Here is a 20702-nt window from a genome sequence, read left to right as displayed (position 1 = left end):
TCCAGGAACTGGAGGAAGTCCCCTGTGGTTTGGGTGCCTCGTAGAAGGACGGAGGAGTGAGGAAGAGGCTGGTGGGGACACCTTGGGCCAGGTTCAGGAGTCGTGGAACCAAGCATCTTCATTTCCTTTGCCAGCGTCTTCAGCCACCTCCTTTCCCAGAGGTGTTCCTTTCTTTTTTCAGATGCTTTCCAGTTTCTAGTCTTTTTTTTTTTCTTTAAGATTATATATTTATTCGTGAGAGACAACAGAGAGAGAGGCAGAGATACAGGCAGAAGGAGAAGCAGGCTCCCTGTGGGGAGCCAGATATGGGACTCAATCCCGGGACCTTGGGATCACAACCCCAGCCAAAGGCAGACGTTCAGCCCCTGAGCCATCCAGGCGTCCCGCATTTCCTTTTTTAGATGGATAGACTTCTAGAATCTATAAATGTAGCTTTTGTGCCTTCCTCCCGTTTACTCCTAAGTTCCTTGAGATTGGATTTTAATTTTTCTGTAGAGAGAGAAGATTTTCTGGTTATTACACATGCTCGTTAGGTCTTTGGAAGTGGGATCTCCAGAGACTTCTGGGCAAGGTTGCCTGATGGATACCAAGGTCCTTTGGGTGACCAACATCTTCCTTTATTCCCCATGTGTTTTGTTTCATAATGAAATTATTTGGAATGAGAGATTTCTGTTGTTGTGGAATAGTTTTTAGAATCAATTATAAAGGTTAAAATCGACTTACTGGGAGCTTCAGAATATTTAGTTTTTACAGTTTTGCAAAAATTTTAAGTAGTTACGTGGCTTCTTTTTTTGATGAAGAGCAGTTTCTCTGACTACTCTGTGGGGTGGAGTAATTAATTAATGGATAATCACTGTAGCTGTTAATGGAGATGAAGAGAAAAATGGGGTCAGCAGCATATATAGGGCCTGGTTTCTAGTATCAAATCCCATTTTCACCTTGTTTTCTATTCCTCCTCTATCCTATCCTAGTTAGGCCTTTCAGGGTCTCAGGAGCTCTTTAATGCTATCTTTTTATTTATTATTTTTAAAAAAGATTTTATGTATTCATGAGAGATTGGGGGGAAGGGCAGAGACACAGGCAAGAGGGAGAAGCAAGCTCCCTCCCTGTAAGGAGCCTGATGTGGGACTCTATCCTGGGACCCTGGGACCATGCCCTGAACCAAAGGCAGGTGCTCAACCGCCGAGCCTGGAGCCTCCCAGGCGTCCCCTAATCCTATCCTTTTAAAATTTAATGCTGGAACATTATTAAGGAGAGACATGCTGAATACATACCATAAATTGTGGCTTGTGGTGAGTATTCAGCAAATGTCTTGGTAAATGAATGAACATAAAGAGAAATAAATTTACTCATACTTCGTGGGTTCCTCCCTCCCCTCTCCAGATAGTCTAACACATTTCTCCAGACTTCTTTCCAGTTTTTGTGGTTGGGCAGATGAAAAATCTGGTATTTTGAGCTGTTTAGAGAATGGGAACGAGCCCCTTGGCTCCTGTAGTGTCCTCTGCTCAGCATCCAATGCTTTTATATGATTGCAGGTACTCTGTTCCCCCTGAGCATGGAAAGCGGTTGGAGCGCCTTGCCAAAGGTACTATTTCTTCTTCCTGTGCTGGGTCAGACTTTCTGTGAGCTGTGCTAATTGGTCTGAAATGTCCATTCCCTATGTTCAGACTCTTAGGTGTCCTTTCTCAGGCCTCTGTGTAGGGGATGAGCTAAATGGCCAGATTGGTCACCCCAGTGGAGCAGTTAAAGTTGGAAGCTTTCTCTGTTTGTCCTGGGAAGGGAGAAAGTAATTCTTTTTTTTTTTTGGACTAAGTAATGCTTAGTCTTTGCCTCAGTTTTATCAGGTATGGGTTTATTCTTTTTTTTTTTTTTTTTTAAGATTTTATTTATTTATTCATGAGAGGCACAAAGAGAGAGGGAGGGGGGGGGAAGGCAGAGACACAGGCAGAGGGAGAAGCAGGCTCCATGCAGAGAGCCTGATGTGGGACTCAGTCCCGGGTCTCCAGGATCATGCCCTGGGCTGAAGGCGGCGCTAAACCACTGAGCCACCTGGGCTGCCCATCAGGTATGAGTTTATTTGACCACAGATAGTATACTAGGCATATTGGGTCTCGTTCTTCTGCCAGAAATCCAAATGTGAAAATGGAATTTTTGTGCTTCTGTTTTTTAAGTGGACTTTGATTTGTACCTCTAGAGAGCCCATTTCAGGAGAGCTTGGGTAATCTGTGCTGTAGAGGTGTTACCAGCAAAAGAGTGAGGTTTACAGGTTTAATGGAGGAAGGTCCTAAATATTTTCAAAGCTTTTTATAAGGACAGGGCAGCTCTGGTGATGTCACTCTCCTAATTTGTTTACTCACGTAACAGCTTACATGGGAGAGAGCCCAGAGGCTCATTGTAGAATCTTAGGATTGGCCTGAAGCTAGAAGGGTCTGTGGTAGTTTATCCTCCTTATCATCCAGATGATGCATGAGCATGCAGCAAGTCCAGGGTTGCAGAGCTAGTGTGGAACAGTGCATTAACTCGTGCCCGTGTTCAATGGAACAGGTTTTTTCCCTGGAAGTGCTCAAAGCTGCGAGGCTTTTCTCCGCCACAAGATGACCTTGATTTCCCCTTTGATGCTGAAGAAATACGGAATTCCCTTTGACAAGGTGAGATGATTTCACATGCAGAAGCCCTTCCGGCTTACAAGGAAGCCACCCTTTTGGGTCTGTGTCACAAGAACCTTTAATCTCGTTCATCGGTCTGTTCCAGGGATGGGCCAAGGCTAACCTGTATGGCAGTACATTGATCTGAGTATATATATATATATATATAAGGTGGAGCTACTGTAGCTTCCTGGTGCCAGAGCAGAGTCACATCCCCTTGGGCAGTGTTGATTTGGATGAATGGTCATTTACAGTGAAGGGGGTCTGATGTGACGGGGCTGGGCATTTTATAAAGGCCCCCATTAGTTTTAGGACTTCTCCTGTGTTACTCAGCTAAGCTATGGCAGACTTGGAGCTCAGAGGCCCAGTTTTGTAGACTTGAGCCATCTGCCGCAGCTGCGTCAAGTCTGCTCTCGTTCAGGTAACTCAAGAAGCTGGAGAATTCATGATCACTTTCCCTTATGGTTACCATGCCGGCTTTAACCATGGTTTCAACTGTGCGGAGTCTACCAATTTTGCTACCCGGCGGTGGATTGAGTATGGCAAACAAGCTGTGCTGGTAAGTCCGTTTGGTTTCTTTGGATAACGCCATGACTAAAAATGTCTGCTGACCAAATTCTTGCTAGATACACTGGCTGGCGATTAGAACATTCTTTGAATTCGGAAACGGGGTGGCAGGGATGTGCAAATGTGCCAGCATAGTGTGTTCATACCGAATTGTGAAAAGTTTGTTCAGGTTTGGGGTGCATAAAGTGAGATTTCATGCTTAAGTCCTTTGAGCTTGAAAACCACACACATTGATATTTCTTGCTCTGGCCACTCTGGGATTTCTCTTGAGAAATTCTTAGGATTAGGGAAGCAAGGCAAGGCTGGACATTGACATTTGCTCCTGTGGTCCTGGCTTGGCTAGATCTCAGAAGGAAGGTTGGACATTGACCATCCTGGTTCTGAGTGCAGAACTTCATTGCAGCATTTCTTTCCTTTTTTTTAAGATTTTATTTACTTTTTGGGAGAGAGAGTTTGAGCACGAGCAGTGGGGGAGGGGCAGTGGCAGCGCTAGAAGCAGACTCCCCACTGAGCAGGGAGCCTGGTGGGGCTTCATCATGACCTGAGCAGAAGGCAGACGCTTAACACACTGAGCCACACAGGCACGCCCTCATTGCATCATTCTCTGTGTAGCCTAGTTCGTGCCTGGGTGGGTGCACCCCAGCACCACACATTCCTCCCTGCTGTTTTCCCTGCTTCCTTCAATGCCTGAAGGCTCTGCAATGACAGTATGCCCTCAGCCTATCAACGCAAGCAGTTTGGCTTTAAACTGTCTTGTGTCTTTTTCACTTGGAGGGAGGAGAGGGGATACGGAGGTTGCGGGGAAGCCACTAATGAGTGCTGACTGGAGCTTTTTTGGTTCCCTGGGACAGTGCTCCTGTAGGAAGGACATGGTGAAGATCTCCATGGACGTGTTTGTGAGGAAGTTCCAGCCAGAAAGGTACAAACTTTGGAAAGCTGGGAAGGACAGCACAGTTATTGACCATACCCTGCCCACACCAGAAGCAGCCGAGTTTCTTAAGGAGAGTGAACTGGCCCCGAGAGCCAGAAACGAGGAGTGTCCAGAGGAGGATGACATGGAAGGGCTTGAGGATGGAGAGGAGGGTGACTTCAAGAGAAGGTAACGCAGTGGCACTCTGGGCCCAGCTGTGTGTGTTGGGGGGGGGGGTCTGGGCAGCTTCCATAACCTGTCAAGGGGCTCTTTCAAAGTGAGGGGTTCTAGCCACAACTGAGGGAACTTTCTTCTAAGTAAAGGCTCTGGAATGCCCAGAGCAAGGGCATTCAGGCTCTTCCTTGGGCTGTCACCCAGGAATGACCACATCCGTATCTGGAACGAAGATCACACACACGAGAGCGTGGCTCCCTCAGCCAGAGAAGTCATTTTCTCATTGCCACATAAGACATTTTTTATTTATTTTTTATTGTAAGTGGGCTTCATGCCCAACATGGGGCTCAAACTCACGACCTTGAGATCAGGGGTCACATGCTCTACTAAATGAGCCAGCCAGGCGCCCCATCATATGAGATGTTCTTTAGAAAAGAGAATGGAGGGTGGGAATGAAACTCACAGAGGCAGGGGGTGTGTGTGATTGACGTTGGCCAGCATCATTGGTGTCTGAGCTGGAGGATCTGTCCTGGTGAGTTGATCCTGGGCCATGTGGAGAAGAAAGAGTATTTATGAGGTGCCTACTGTATGCCAGGTACCTTGCATACTTTTTAAGCTTCACATCAAATCTTTTGATGTGGATGGTGAAAATTCCTATTTTCCTTTGGGTGGGACAGGCTCAGAGAGTCCCTTGTCTCTCCCACAAATAGGAGGTGGGGCCAATGTGTGGAGCCTGGGCAGGCTCTGGCCACTCGTTCATTTTGGGTTATGTGTGTGGATGTGTGTGAACATGTGTGTCCATAAATGTACTCCTGGGCCCTTAAAACATCTGCTCTCCTCGCAGCCTCGCCAAGCACCGTATAGGGACAAAACGGCACCGAGTGTGTCTTGAGATACCACAGGAGGTGAGTCAGAGTGAGCTCTTCCCCAAGGAGGAGCTGAGTACTGGACAGTACGACATGACGGAGTGCCAGGCTGCCCTTGCTCCCGTGAGGCCCACCCATAGCTCCGTGCGGCAAGTTGAGGACAATCTTCCCTTCCCAGGTTAGTTGGTTACAGTATTTTCCCCACATGCCTAACTATTCTGTTCTACATTAGATGCCGTGCTGTATTCAGGGTCATGGGTAGGAAAAAGGGGGGAGGTGGGCCTGAGCAGAGAGTGTAAGTGGAGTGTGAGAGTGGGTGTGAGGAGTCCTTCGGAGGGGGACATGCTGGGTGGAAGTGCTCCTCCACCACCTGGGGAGGGGTCAGGGCAACACTGAGGGTTGGTGGAGTGATGCTGAACCAACTCTTACAAGAGAGGTCGGAATTTCCCAGGCAGGCAGAGGGTTGGGCACCCAGAGGGGAGTACAGAGGTGATGGCATGGAGATGTGAAGTCACAGGAGCTATTTGGGGAGTTTGTAGTAGTTTCCTGTAATTTGAACATAGTGGGGTGGGAAGGGGAGAAGACAGCTGTGCTAGCAGGAAATGAGGCTAGAGAAGCAGGAATGAGATGGTTGGGGGACTGGCTGCCAGCTTAGAGTTTGCTCACTAGAGAGCTTGAGGGGCCACTTGGATTTTAGGAAGTAAGTGGTGTGGTCCAGCAGTGTGGTGGGGCAGGTGTTCCCCCCCTCCCCTTCTACTGACTCCACCCAGCTCAGGGGGTTATTGAGAGTAGATCTGTTAGGGAGGGGCTGGTGGCAGTCTTGGGTGAGGCATGGAGGATCTGTACTGAGAGTGTCATGGTACATCTGCTGACAGCTGGACGGCCCTGTGGACTGGGGCCCGGGGGCCTGGCTGCCTCTGTCTAGCAGCTTGTCTAGCTAGGGGTCACCGGGTCTGCCGAGCTCAGGCCTTCATTCCTGCAAGACACTTCTGGGGAGATGATGGTGGCTACTTACTGAGTGTCTGCTGTGTGCCAGGCTGTGCTCCATCGCAGACAAAGAACCCTGGAGATAGGGGGTAGGCTGCTTGCAGTCCATGGGATGAACGTGGAGGCCTGGAGCTGGTAAGGGGTCAGCCCCAGGTCCCACAGGCACCTGTAAGGGATAAGATTGGAATTGGAAGCCATACCTCACTCACCACCCGTGTTCTCTTGCTTTGCCACTTTGCTTTTCACTTGCTTCAGATGTGCTTGAGGAAGCTGACTCTGGCCAATGTGTGTGTGTGTGTTTCAGATTATTCTGACTCCTCTGAAGTAAAATTTGAAGAGCTTAAAAATGTCAAACTTGAAGAGGAGGATGAGGAGGAAGAGGAAGAACAAGAAGCAGCCGCCTTGGATCTTTCTGTGAATCCTGCTTCTATAGGGGGACGCCTTGTCCTCTCAGGTTCGAAAAAGAAATCCTCTTCTAGCCTGGGCTCCAGTTCTTCTCGGGATTCTATTTCTTCCGATTCAGAAACCAGTGAGCCTCTGTCCTGCCGAGCCCAAGGGCAGTCGGGAGTTCTCACTGTACACAGCTATGCCAAAGGGGACGGCAGGGTCGTCATGGGAGAACCCTGCACGAGGAAGAAAGTGGGCGCCACCGGAAGTATCAGTGAGCGGGAGCTGGCAGAGGTATGGGCCCTGGGCAGTGCTGGGGGGGTGGCTGCCTGGCTGGGATCCTGGGGGGCAGGGGGTCGTCTGGAGGGTGAGCGTTGCTTGCTGCAGTTGTGCAGGGTGGCAGGAGACCAGCAGAATGGACCTGCAGTGTCGAGCAGAAAGCTAGTGCCATTGGTTCACTTCCAGCTTGTTCTTTGTTGGGAGCTCCTTTTCTCTGGCCCCTGTGTGACTGTTCCAGAGAATTGCATTGTAGCCTTAGTGACAGTTGCAGAGCTCAGGCTGTGGGACGTACCCTTGACCCAACCTGCCCTAGAGGCATGAAGGTTAGAGTGGCAGTGGTTTTAGCCTAGATGTGGGCTGGGGATGAGATGGCTCTACTTACCTAAAAATTCAGGGTTTTTTTTTTTTCCTTAAAAATCTTGACTGCCTTGTAGACACCCATGGGAATTCTCTCTCTACTCCTCCCCATACATTTTCCACCTTCCAGTACAACATTGTTGATAGAGCATCTTTTTGGAGCCCAGAATGAATTCCCGAAGCCATAAATGTGAACATTTTTCCAGGCTTCCTTCTAGAACCTACTGACACCAAAAGCTGTTCTCTCTCTGCTTTGTGTAAAAAGGCTCCTGATGGACCCGAGGGGGCCACCAGCAGAGCTGTGTTGAATGGATCCAGACTTGTGCCTACCCAAGTGACCTGGTCTTACTTTCAGCCTCACAGCTTATGTGGGTCTAGTTGCAGCCTTGAGTGGGGCTAGGGTGGGGTCACTGATAGAAGTCAGCACAGAGACTTTAGAGTTATTTCCCATTTCCTTATCTTTACCTTTGAAAAATTGCTCTTTTAGGAGTTTTTATTATTGTTACTATTTTAAAGATTTTATTTATTTATTCATGAGAAAGAGAGAGAGAGAGAGAGAGAGGCAGAGACACGGCAGAGGGAGAAGCAGGGAGCCTGACGTGGGACTCGATCCCCGGACTCCAGAATCAGGCCCTGGGCTGAAGGTGGTGCTAAACCGCTGAGCCACCTGGGCTGCCCAAGGAGTTTTTATTATGAAATGTTTTAAAAGTACATATGAGTACCATCACCAGCCCCTCCTGTGTGCTTACTGTCTCCATATATTAACATTTAGCCTTTTGGCTTTCTGGGTTTTGGGCTAAAGTACTAAACCTGAGTCCATATTACAGTTCTGGTTTCCCTAGTAGTGCATTTTTGTGGTTGGTCTGTTCCTTGTTTTGAATACCCACATCACTTTCCTTTCTCCCGTCTCTCAGTCTCAGGGCTCAGTTTCTTTCTTTCTTTTTTTTTTTTTTTAAAGATTTTATTTATTTATTCATAGAGACACAGAGAGAGAAGGAGAGGCAGAGACACAGGCAGAGGGAGAAGCAGGCTCCATGCAGAGAGCCTGACGTGGGACTCATCCAGGGTCTCCAGGATCACGCTCCAGGCTGCAGGCGGCCTAAACCGCTGCGCCACCAAGGCTGCTCTCAGGGCTCAGTTTCTGTAGGTGTACTTTTCTACTGCATGTTCTTCCTTCCATCCGGTTGGGTGCAGGCTGATGAGCCTGAAGCTATGTCTCCTTCCCATCACTTCTGGTGGCTGCTGTCTGCTGTCCTGTGGCAGCTTCCACAAGAGGTGGCTTTCCATCTTAGACACCAGAATCCCTTTATGGTCCCTGTTGCCACATCGGAGCCATTCTTCACAGAGCCCTCGGGTCTTCATTGACCCTGCTATCATGCTACAGGGCCCACCGTCCTCTTGCAGCATCCTCCTGACTTTCTTACCTCTGGTTACAGTCCCAACCACAAAAGCAGCTAATCAAGCAAGGAGTTACTACATGCTAAATACTTTATCTGCATTCTTCAGATTATATCTTTCTGCTAAATTAATCTTACTATAGTCAAGTTGTGTGTGTTTGGTAGGAGGAGTCAACATATGACACCCATCTTTTTTCCTCCCCAAATTAAGAACCAGTTATGGAATGGATACAGGAGTCAGCATGTGGAGTTAAGAATGTTGCGTCAAAAAACAAACAAAAAAACAAACAAAAAAAAAACAATGTTGCTTTATTACCAGTTAAATTGATTGGAGAGAGTGGCTTTTAACACCTATGGCCAAATGGCTTTGCTGCTCATTTACCTTCAGTGAGACAAGTTACCTGCCTAGTCAGCAGGCAGTCGTAGAGGACACAGGCCTCTCATGGTGGCTGAACGTTGTCCACTTGCCTTTCTTGGTGGTGGACACAGATCTGAATGTACTCCCTCCGCAAAAGGCAGATCCCAGCTAAGTGAAGCTCACTGTCATCCAGAGGTTGAGGAGAAAAGCCATGTGGAATATGCTGGGAGAAGGAGGCTTCTCTCTGACATGAATCTTTACTCCTCAAAAAAAAAAAAACCCAGGAGTGCCTTCCTGGTTCATTTTTATTTCTGTATGGTCTTAGCTAGTAGTCTGATGGTAATACCATTCTCGGTGGCATTGCCTTCCTGCCCCTTGCCCTCAACCTCCTAGATGTGCTGCATCTTTGAAAAAATATCTTGGCTGCTCTGCCTCTGCTTTACTCTGTAATCACATACGGTGTGCCTACTTGGGGCCAGGACTGTGCCTTCAGGGAGCTCGGGGTCTAGATGGGAGCAAATTAATCTACTCCTCAGGGGTAAGTGTTGTAGTCCAAGTGGAAGAGTTAGTGGCTCAGCCTAGGGTTGGGGTGTAGAGTTTGAGGAGACTGCAGAGAAGCAGGCATTATAACTAGGCTGAAGATTTGCAGAAGTATGCCCAGTGCCTTGAGGGAAAATGGAAAGGGAATCGAGGAGAGGAACCTGTTCCTCTCCTGGGGATGGTAGCACATGCCAAGGTCAAAGCACATGGGGGCCTGCAGAGTTGTGTTAGTCTCAGGCCTGTGGGCCTGGAGAGAGCCTTGGGAGCTGTTGCTGGAGGGTGTGAGGAGTCAGATCATCACAGTCTGCCTGTGTGCCATGAAGCAGTTTGACTTTGGAAGGTTCACCGCCATGTGTTTTTGGAGATTGAAGATTTTCAGAATACATTTTTATTTTTTATTTTAAATTATTTATTTATTCATGAGAGACACACAGAGGCAGAGGCACAGGCAGAGGGAGAAGCAGGCTCCTCGCAGAGAGCCCGATATGAGACTCGATCCCAGATTCTGGAGTCATGTCCTGAGCCAAAGGCAGAAGCTCAACCACCGAGCCACCTAGGAGTCCCCAGAATACATTTTTAAATGCACAAAGTTGCATGTGGAATACTAACGTGAACCCACAAATGCTCCTCACCTAGGTCTGACGGTTGTCAGTACTTGGCCACATTTGCTTCACCTGGCCTTTTGTCATTTGAAGCACATTAAAGCAAATCACAGGTGTGTTGTTTCTTCCCCACTCATTGTGACCTCCAAAAACTGTGGGTATTTCTTTAATCGCTAGCCGTCATTCTGCCTAGCAAATTTAGGAGAGTTCCTTAGCATCATCTAATATCCAGCCTATAATCCAGTTTCTCCAGTTGTCTAAACAAATTTGATTTTACATTAGGTTTGTTTGAATCAGGATTTAGTCTAGTCTCACACCTTCTGTTTGTGTTGTCTCATTTTAGGGCAGTGCTCCCCCCGCCTCCTAGCTTACTCAAGAAACAATGCCAGTTTTTCAGGTTGTCTGGTGAAGGGTTTTTTAGCTCTGCACTGATGTTTTGAAAGATCATTTTGGAAAAAGTATAAAGGATTTTGGGCCTGGGGATGGGGAAGTAGGCAAAAGCAGAAATAGCAGAGGTTCTCCTGAAGGTGGATTATGGATGATTTTCACTTTCTACATTTATAAATTGGAATATTTTTATGATTACCACATATAGTCAAATACTTCTACTTCAGGAAGAAAGAAAGATTTGCAATAGGGAAATCATTTTGGAACCTGTTTAGTCTGAAAGTGACGTGGTAAGGACCTGGGCTGCGTGGTGGTGACAGGGATAAGGAGCAGGAGGTGGATCTGAGAGCCCCTGAGGGACTAGGGGGCTGGCTATGGGGGTGGGGTGGGTGGGAGTTGACTCGGATTCAGACTAGAGTTATTGGATGGATGGGGGTGCATTAATGGAAAAGCCAAGGGGTATTTGAGTGTGGCTCAGGTGGGGAGTTCAAGTTTGGGGCGTGCTGAGTGACGTGTGTGAGGTAGGGGATGGAGATGTGTGTGCGCAGATCTGAAGTTCAGGAGGGTTGGGTAGGAGGCAGTCACTGGAGGTATCGGCGGGCGTGGAGGAGCTTACCTGTGGAGCATGCAAAGTGTGGAGAATACTTTTCATAATGGGGTGGAGTAGAGGCCAGGGTAGAGCAGCCCAAGGTTATGGGGAAGTAGAGAAGGGCAGTGTGTCCAGGGCGAGGGGCGAAGGACTGAAGACCTGGGAGCAACAGGCAAGTGTGGCTGTGTTATTGGAGGTCATGAGGGTAAGGGGGTAGGACTGGATCCTGCAGGTCCAAACACCCAGGGGTGGGTGTGGGGCTCCAGCACAGCTGGATGAGGAGTAGAGTGCTATATATGGGTTGACAATTTTGAGTTTTTAAAATTTAATTTTTTAAAAGACTTTATTCATGAGAGACACACAGAGAGGCAGAGACACAGGCAGAGGGAGAAGCAGGCTCCCTGCAGGGAGCCCAATGTGGGACTTAATCCCAAGACTCCAGGATCACGCCCGGGGCTGAAGGCAGATGCTCAACCGCTGACTCACCCAGGTGTCCGTTAAGTTTGTTTGTTTGTTTGTTTGTTTGTTTGTTTGTTTTAAGTAATCTCTACATCCTATGCAGGGCTTGAACTCACAACCCCAAGATCAAGAGTCACATGCCTTTTGGACTGAGCCAGTCAGCTGCCGCCTTCCTTTTTCACTTTTAATTAACTCCTTTTATTATATTTATTTTTGAAATTTTGGGTTGATTTGTTTTTAGTTGTGGTAAAGTATACATGATGTAAAACCTGTCATTTTAAACATTTTTTAGCATACAGTTCTCTGACCTTTTATGCCTTCTCACTTGTGCAGCCATCACCAGGCTACAGAAGGTTTTGAGGTAGGAGGAGCCAGGGAGTCCTCAGCACACCTCTCTTCCTGGAACACGACTTTCTTGCTTATTGGAGCCCAGTCCTTTGCAAAAATCACCATTCCCAGCAACCGTTCACTGCTTCCAATCTACTTTCCTTCTGCCTGGAACACCTGTGGCACTCCACTCCCTTTTCACCACAGTCCATGTCACTCTGCACAGTTGTCCCAGGGAGCTGAGGGAGCCAGGCCCTGTGCCATATTCGCGTTGCTGCTTCACGCACCGACATGGTCCTGGGACTCAGCCCATGAACCTTCTGTAAACGTGGAAGGAAGGAATGGAAGTTTAGTTTTACCAGGAAGCTGACAGCAGGATTAATTGGGTGGGATGGGGGAGTGATAGTCACGGCTTGGTGCAGAAGCTGAAGCACCTTACCGATCCCTGGGGAGGTCTAATGGCATTGTAGCTGTATTTGGAAATAGCTGGGTTTTGAAGAGCACCCTGGTGTCACTCCTGCCCCCCTTTTGCATTCCCCATGCTGTAATTCAGGCCTCTTGCTGCTCAGTTTATGTGCTCCTCTATGTCAAGGGCCTTAGTAAAAGCACCCAGGTTGACGGACTGTAGAAGCACCCAAGCTTTAGGATGTTCACTTAACTGCAGACAGAGCTCCAGTGATGTGTCTGTTATAACATTTCGTGTTAGTTTAAGCTGCTTTGAAAAAGTAAGTTCCCAAAACAAGGAGGGAACAGTTGGCTCTTCTCTGTACAGTCCATTAGTAACACTGACCTTGACTTGGGGGCCTGATGTTAATTGGGGAACAGAGAACTCAGGAGCCTGAGCTCTAGCTCTCTTGCAGGCAGAGGCCTGGGAGACCCTACCTGCTATCACACCCCATCCTCACGGCGCCCTGGGCAGGGGGCAGCATTCAGTCCTCCCACTTGATGAGTGGGATGCTACTTGCCTAGGCTCACACAGCTAGTTGCTAGAACTAGGATTGGAACTCAGCCGTTTCTGCTACCTGCTGTGAGGGAATTTAGAAGTGAGCACATGAAGGCCGTGTGGAGACCAGGGAGCAGGAGTACTTAGGCCGGAAGATGAGAAAATCTGCAAAGATACTTTCTTGACTAGACTTGACTACTTTGGTCAGAGGCAACAAGACAGTAGTGGAAAGGGCAGAGACTTAAGTCGTGCACACCAAGTCCCCCCACCCCTGGCTGGGCCAGGAGCTCCTTGAGGCTCAGGACCTTGTGTCGCCTGTATCTGCATTGCCTGGGCCCCAAGCACAGTATGCTGGGTACATAGGCTGGCATCCAGGAGGCACTCGGAACACACAGGGCTGGATACAGGCATCTTCTTTACCAGAGCTGCATTCTGGGGTTCTTGGTCTTAATTATTTATGTATTTGAGAGAGAAGAGAGCGTGTGAGCATGAGTGGGGTGAGAGTCAGTGGGACAATCAGCCTCCTTGCTGAGCAGGGAGCCCGATGCCGGGCTTGATCCCTGGACTCTGGGATCATGACCTGAGCCAAAGGTAGACACTTAACCGACTGAACCATCCAGGCAGCCCTGGTGTTCTTGGTCTTGATCCCCCTACTTCCTCTAGTACTTGGACCTGCTAAATGATGTCTGTATCTCCTACCACCATGTCCATTTCCTGTTGCTGCTTTTATAAGTTCCCAAAACTGAGTCTGAGATGAGTACGGATTTATTGTCTTCCGGTTCTTCTGGAGTCTGACATGGGCCTCATTATGCTAAAATCAGGGTGTCAACAGGGCTTTGTACCTCCCTGAAAATTCCAGAGAGAGACCCCTTGCCCCTTGTCCTGCTCAGGCTGCTTATGTTCCTTGGTCCTTGCCTTTTTCTTTCATCTTCAAAAGCAGCCACATTGGCCAGGTCTTGCTTACATCACATCACTTAGACATTGAGTCTTCTGCTTCCGTCTTCACTATTAAGCACTGTTTGATTACATTGGGCCTGCCCAGAGAATCTAGGATAATCTTGTTATTTTATCTGATGAGCAAACTTAATGTTTTTCATGTCAACATAGCATTCACAGGGATTAGAAGTGCACATCTCTGGGGTCCGTCTGGGGTCTGTCTGCCACATGTGTAGTACCTCTTGTCTCACAGGTTTCTTTTCTCTCTGCTGGTAAAACCCTATGCAGCCCCTTTTTCAAATACAGTTGGAGGGAATTCCCTATGATCTCATTTCTTTTCTTAATCTTCTCAAAAAGAGTCTTGGATGCATTTATTCCTTAAGTTCTAGCAGACAAACTATCTCAGCAAAGTCCTGATGCCTCCCAGTTGCCCAGTCCTTTGGCCACTTCCTGCTCAGCCCTTGGCATCCCTTGGCACTGTGGCTTTCCCCTCCTTGCCCTCTATTCCTCCTGTACTCTCTGTGGCGGGATCTCTTTTTTCTCTTTCTCTTCCTCCTCCTATTCCCAAAGGCTTGATCTCCTTTCAGTTTATCTTCTACCAGTAATGTCATTCACTCCCACGATTTCAATTCTCAACCTGATGCTAAGTATCCTTAAATCTACAGCTCTTGCTCTGACCTGCTTTCTGAACCCTCAGGCTAATTTCTTTTTGCCCCTCTGGGTGTTTCCACAGAAACAGGGTGGGTGTTACCTGCCTATCATGTTTAACTTGGCTTGTTTCTACTCCCCCTTCATCTGCATGAATCCTCTTAGGTCCCTCTCGCCTTGGTGATCCAGACTGGAAATCCCGCCATTTCTGGTTCCTTTATTTTTTCTTACTTCCTAGTCTTTGCCACTGCCATATCCCAGATTTAGGCCTATTTACTAGGTGGTCTTCAAAGGGGCAATGCAAGAAGGTTATCTGGATGCAGAAATAATGGAACTTTATGTATTTATTTATTTTTTAAAAGATTTTATTTATTCATGAGAGACAGAGAGAGAGAGAGAGAGAGAGACCGAGACACAGGCAGAGGGAGAAGCAGGCTCCATGCAGGGAGCCCAACGTGAGACTTGATCCCGGGTCTCCAGGATCAGGCCCTGGGCTGAAGGTGGCACTAAACCGCTGAGCCACCCAGGCTGCCCCTGGAACTTAAATTAAAAAAAAAAAAAAAGGCAATTTAAAAAAACTCTGTGCCATGCCTGAGGCTCAAACTCACGACCCCAGAACAAGAGTCACATGCTCTTTTGACTGAGCCACCCAGGCTCCTCAATGGAACTTTATCTTTTTTTTTTTTTTGAAAAGATTTTATTTATTCATGGGGGGGGGGGGGGGAGAGAGAGGAGCAGAGACACAGGCAGAGGGAGAAGCAGGCCCCATGCAGGGAGCCCAATGTGGGACTCGATCCCGAGTCTCCAGGATCAGGCCCTGGGCTGAAGGCGGCGCTAAACCTCTGAGCCACCTGGGCTGCCTGGAACTTTATCTTTTTATAGTTTATTTTTGTAAATTAAGATTTTTTTTTAAGATTTTATTTATTCATGAGAATACACAGAGAGGAGGGGGGGGGGCAGAGACACAGGCAGAAAGAAAAAGAAAAGCAGGCTCCATGCAGGGAGCCTGATACAGGACTCGATCCTGGGTCTCCAGGATCATGCCCTGGGCTGAAGGCAGTGCTAAACTGGTGAGCCACCTGGGCTGCTGCCCCTCCCCCCTTTTAAGATTATTTATTTTTCATGAGAGACACCGGCAGAGGGAAAAGTAGGCTCTCGGCAGGGAGCGTGATGTGGGACTCGATCCTGGGACCCCAGGATCATACCCTGAGCCGAAGGCAGACACGTTCAACCACTGAGCTACCCAGGTGTCCCAAGATTTATCTATTTGAGGAAGAGCGTACATGTCCACCTGCATGGCAGTGGCGGGAGAGAATTAGGGGCTGAGGGAGATTGTCTTAGGCATACTCTGCGCTGAGCAGAGAGCCCAGCTCCAGGCTTGATCTCATAACCCTGAGACCATGGCCTGAGCCGAAACCAAGAGTCAAATGCTTAGTCCATTGTGCTACTCAGGCGCCTATTCTTCTTTTAAAATATGCATAAACACATTGGTGCATGTAATTTGTTAGTAAGTATTACATATGATGGTGGTGCATGTCCCTAAAGTTTTTTAGTTCCATGGTTGCACTGTGAAATACATTTGAGTATTGTTTTCCAGTTTGTTTTATCCAAAGAACCCTTTGTTTAAGTGAAATCTTTCTCATTTGAAAAGTATAAATCGAAAGCAGGGCTGTTTTGGTTGGAGGCTCTTGAGGGGCTTTCTTGTGCACTTTGGAAATTGCTGGTTTATAGCCTGTCAGTATAGTTCAGATCTGATTAAAAGTCTGTGATCATTGGGGCGCCTGGCTGGCTCTATTCTCCCTGGACGTAGCTTGCTCAGAATTTGGTTTTTCTTGGCATTCCAAGTGCAGGCCTCGAGTTCTCTGGTCTGTGTAGTTAACACGTGAAGCCTGTAGGCCTAGTGTGACTTCTGAAGTGGCCCTGCAGTACCACCACTTCTCTCTAGCACTGCTGATGAATTGTTTTTTTCATAGTTGCAAAGTAGCCCTCCTCCAGGCCTTGTTTCCTTGCTTAATGGTTTTAGCTAACTCTATTTCTCCTAAATGTAGGATGATCAAGATTTTTTTTTTTTAATGATACTATGTATTTGTTCACGAGAGATTGCAGAGAGAGGCAGAGACATAGGCAGAGGGAGAAGCAGGTTCTTTGAGGGGAGCCCAATGTGGGACTCAAACTCGGTACTCAAGGATCATGCCCTGAGCTGAAGGCAGATGCTCAACCGTTGAGCCACCCAGGCATCCCAGTTTTTTTAGGTTTTTATTTAAATTGCCTGGTACTTATTAAGTTGCACTCCTTAATCCCCATCCCTTTCACCCATTCCCCCACCCACCTCCTGTCTGGAGTTTGTTCTCTATAGTTAAGAGTCTGTTTCTTGGTTTGTTTCTATTTCCCTTTGCTCCTTTTGTTGTTAAATTCCACATATGAGGGCAGCCCAGGTGGCTCAGTGGTTTAGCACCGCCTTCATTCAGCCCAGGGCCTGATCCTGGAGACCCGGGATCGAGTCCCACATCGGGCTCTCTGCATGAAGCCTGCTTCTGTCTCTGCCTGTGTCTCTGCCTCTCTGTGTCTCCCATGAATAAATAAATAAAATCTTAAAAAAAAAATTCCACATATGAATGAAATCCTATGATATTTGTCTTTCTCTGACTTATGTCCCTTAACATCATCCTTGAGATCCATCCATGTTGTTGCAAATGGCAAGATTTCAGTCTTTTTTATGGCTGAATAATATTCTGTTATATATCTATATATACGTACACATACTGCATCTTTATCCTTTTAACAGTAAATGGACACTTGGGCTGCTTCCATAATTTGGCTATTGTAAATAATGCTGCTATAAACATTGGGGTGCATTATTCCTTTCAAGTAGTATTTTTGTGTTCTTTGGGTAAATACCCAGTAGTTAGTGTGATTACTGGGTTGTATGGCAGTTCTATTTTTAATTTTTTGAAGAACTTCCATACTCTTTTCCACAGGGGTTGTACCAGTTTGCATTCCCATCAGGAGTGCAAAAGGGTTCCTTTATTTTGATGTAGTCACAATAGTTTATTTTTGCTTTTGTTTCTTTTGCCTTGGGAGACATATCTAGAAAAAAGTTGCTATGGCCAATGTCAGAAATTACTGCCTGTGCAAATCTTTTTTAGAATTTTTATGGTTTCAGGTCTCACATTTAGGTCTTTAATCCATTTTGAAGTTATTTTTGTGTGTGGTGTAAGAAAGTGGTCCAGCTTCATTCTTTTGCATGTAGCTGTCCAGTTTTCTGTACACGGCTTGTTGAAGAGACTGTCTCTTCCCCACAGCATATTCTTTCCTGCTTTTTTAAATGCAATTGACTATATACTTGTGGGTTTATTTCTGGGTTTTCCGTTCCATTGATCTGTGTGTCTTTGTGCCATTAACATACTGTTTTGATCACTGCAGCTTTGTAACATAACTTGAAGTCTGGAATTGTGATGCTTCCAGCTTTGCTTTGCTTTTCACTATTGCTTTGGGTGTTTGGGGATCTTTTGTGGTTCCATACAAATTTTAGGATTCTTTGTTCTATTTCTGTGAAAAATGCTGTTGCTGTTTTGATAGTAATTACATTAACTGTGTACATTGCTTTGAGTACTATAGACATTTTTAAAGTATTTATTCTTCCAATTCATAAGTGTGGAATGTCTTTCCATTTTTTTGTGTCATCTTCAGTTTTTTTTCATCAGTGTTTCATAGTTTACACAGTGTAGATCTTTCCCTCTTTGTTTAGGTTTATTCTTAGGTATCTTAGTATTTTTGGTATAATTGTAAAGGGGATTCTTTTCTTTTTGTTGCTTCATTATTGGTGTATAGAAATGGAGCAGAGTTCTGGAGATTGATTTTTGTATCCTGAGACTTCACTGAATTCCTTTATCAGTTCTAGCAGTTTTTTGGTGGAGTCTTCCAGGTTTTCTATATATGGTGTCATGTCATCTGTAAATAGAGTTTTACTTCTTCATTACCGATCTAGGTACATTTTATTTCTTGTCTGATTGCTGTGGCTAGGACTTCCAGTACTATTAAATAAAGTAGTGAGACTGGACATCCTTGTCTTGTTCCTGACCTTAGAAGAAAAGCTCTCAATTTTTCTCCATTGAGGATGTTAGCTGTGGGTTTTTCATAAATGGCCTTTATTGTGTCGAGGTATGTTCCCTTTAAACCTAGTTTGTTGAGTTTTTTTGTTTTTTGTTTTTTGTTTTAAGATTTTATTTATTTATTCATGAGGGACACAGAGAGAGGCAGAGACACAGGCAGAGGGAGAAGCAGGCCCCATGCAGGGAGCCCAACATGGGACTCGATTCTGGGTCTCCAGGATCATGCCCTGGGCTGTAGGCGGTGCTAAACCCGCTGAGCCACCCAGGCTGCCTTTTGAGAGTTTTTATCATGAATGGATGTTGTACTTTGTCAGATGCTTTCTCTGAGAGGAATGACCCAAATTTTAAATACAGTGACTGGAAAGAAACTCTTGTGGTATTACTGAGTCAGTGTTGTACATCTTAAACCTAATTGTGCTTGCTCTGACATTATGTAAATGGAGCATTAGTCAAATCAACTTTGGCTTTTGTAGCTAGGTCAGAGTTTTTAAAATTTTTATTTATTTATTTTTGAAAAGATTTTATTTGTTTATCCATGAGAAACACAGAGGCAGAGACGCAGGCAGAGGGAGAAGCAGGCTCTCTGCAGGGAGCCCGATGTGGGACTCGATCCCGGGACCCCAGGATCACTCCCTGAGCCAAAGACAGACGCTCAACCGCCGAGCCACTCAGGTGTTCCATTAGGTCACAGTTTTAAATACTCTGTCCTGTCTGATGAGGAAACTAGCTGACAAATAAATAGTATCAACTAGAGCTGAGGGCTTGACAGCGCGTGAGGAGAAGCTGGCCTATTTGACTTTAGTGGGTCAACTGTTCCTCACCCCTTCGGATGTCCTCTAGCATTTCAAGTCTGATGGCCCAGCTGCCTGGCTCTTTGTAACAGGTGTTCCTGCCCTTCTGGTCCATGAAAAGGGGCACCTGGTTTCTCTGGGGCTTTCTGAGATGCAATCTCATGACCCAGACTTTAAGGGAGGGGGCATGGCTTTCCTGTAGAGTACATTTATTTTTGGTAGATTTGTTTCAGGCTGCTTTTGAGAACAGGAGCTATACTTGTTAGGCACAAATTTTGCCCTAAAATGTTTACATAATCCTAGTTTAGATTAATTTGTGTGGTACTGTCATTTTGGTTTATCCAAAGGCAGGTGTATTCTGTGTTTGGTTTTATATTTCTCTTTAGGCCTGCCCTTTCTGTTGGTTTTCACTGTAGGACCAACCTCTGCTGTGTCCCTAAGTGGAGGCAAGACCAATTTGATTTCTTCTTGTGGTTTGCCTAGGTGGCAGATGAATACATGTTTTCCCTGGAAGAGAATAAGAAGTCCAAGGGCCGTCGTCAGCCCTTAAGCAAGCTCCCCCGCCATCACCCACTCGTGTTGCAGGATTGCGTCAGTGATGATGGTAAGTGTTGCTTTCCCTCTTGACCAGGAAGAGGAAAGTGTTTCACCCCATTAGGACTTGCTCTGACAGGACATTGGGAAGCCCAGCTAAGTGCCAGGGGTGGGCCCATGCTTCACTGTTCTCCCAGATACTCCACAAAGAGAACAGGATCTCATTTGATACTTAATTTATAATCATATTTCTTTGTATGTCTATGTATCTTGGAATGTACCTAATACAGGATGATCGCATGCAGGTTCTTCTCTTTCTTTACTAGGAGGTACAGGCTGATATTTCTGGATAGCAATTCTGTCAATGATGCCAAGCCAAATGCTGAATGTGTAGCTACAGAGATTACTAAGATATGTCCGTGCCCTCAAAAAGCTCACAAGGTAGTGGGGCAAACTGACAGGTAAACAGATCTAAAGAGAGGAGATGTTAATCTACAGCAGAAGGGAGAGCGTGAAGATCGATTCAGAGGGAGCTGCTCAGTTAAAGGGCCAGGCCAGGGTGTGATGGGTGGGCCAGAGTGAGGTGGGGGAGGCTGAGAGGGAGGCCTTACTATAGTGGGCCTTCAGGAGCCTTCAATGGTTTTTTTTTTTTTTTTCCTTTGACGGGTTTTAAGTGGCCAGATGTACATAAGAAGGAATGCTCCTGGGCAGCTCGGGTGGCTTAGTGGTTTAGTGCCGCCTTCAGCCCAGGGAGTGATCCTGGGGACCCTGGGATCAAGTCCCGCGTTGGGCTCCCTGCATGGGGCCTGTTTCTCCCTCTGCCTGTGTCTCTGCCTCTCTCTGTGTCTCTCATGAGTAAATAGATAAAATCTTAAAAAAGAAAGAAAAAGAAAGAAAAAGAAAAGAA

The 20702-nt window shown here is 46.6% G+C and overlaps 1 protein-coding gene across 7 annotated transcripts in view; it reads left to right on the top strand.

The window, feature by feature from the left end:
• The window catches only part of KDM4A (lysine demethylase 4A), a 48700-nt gene that overhangs the window by 10043 nt on the left and 17955 nt on the right, over positions 1 to 20702 (top strand). For 6 of the 7 annotated variants that reach the window (XM_072772574.1, XM_072772576.1, XM_072772575.1 and 3 more), the window contains exons 6-12: positions 1536 to 1585; positions 2545 to 2648; positions 3067 to 3204; positions 4064 to 4311; positions 5141 to 5340; positions 6454 to 6830; positions 19745 to 19865. In XM_072772574.1, coding sequence (XP_072628675.1) covers positions 1536 to 1585; positions 2545 to 2648; positions 3067 to 3204; positions 4064 to 4311; positions 5141 to 5340; positions 6454 to 6830; positions 19745 to 19865 — 1238 coding nt within the window. Of the gene's footprint in view, positions 1 to 1535; positions 1586 to 2544; positions 2649 to 3066; positions 3205 to 4063; positions 4312 to 5140; positions 5341 to 6453; positions 6831 to 19744; positions 19866 to 20121; positions 20257 to 20702 lie in introns of all 7 variants that reach the window. The other variant, XR_012005590.1, reaches the window with a different exon arrangement.

The sequence above is a fragment of the Canis lupus genome, chromosome 13, assembly GCF_048164855.1.
Source record: "Canis lupus baileyi chromosome 13, mCanLup2.hap1, whole genome shotgun sequence".
NCBI classification, from domain to species: domain Eukaryota; kingdom Metazoa; phylum Chordata; class Mammalia; order Carnivora; family Canidae; genus Canis; species Canis lupus.
The sequence above is the reverse complement of the archived record's forward strand: the minus strand, read 5'-3'. Positions and strand labels throughout refer to the sequence as shown.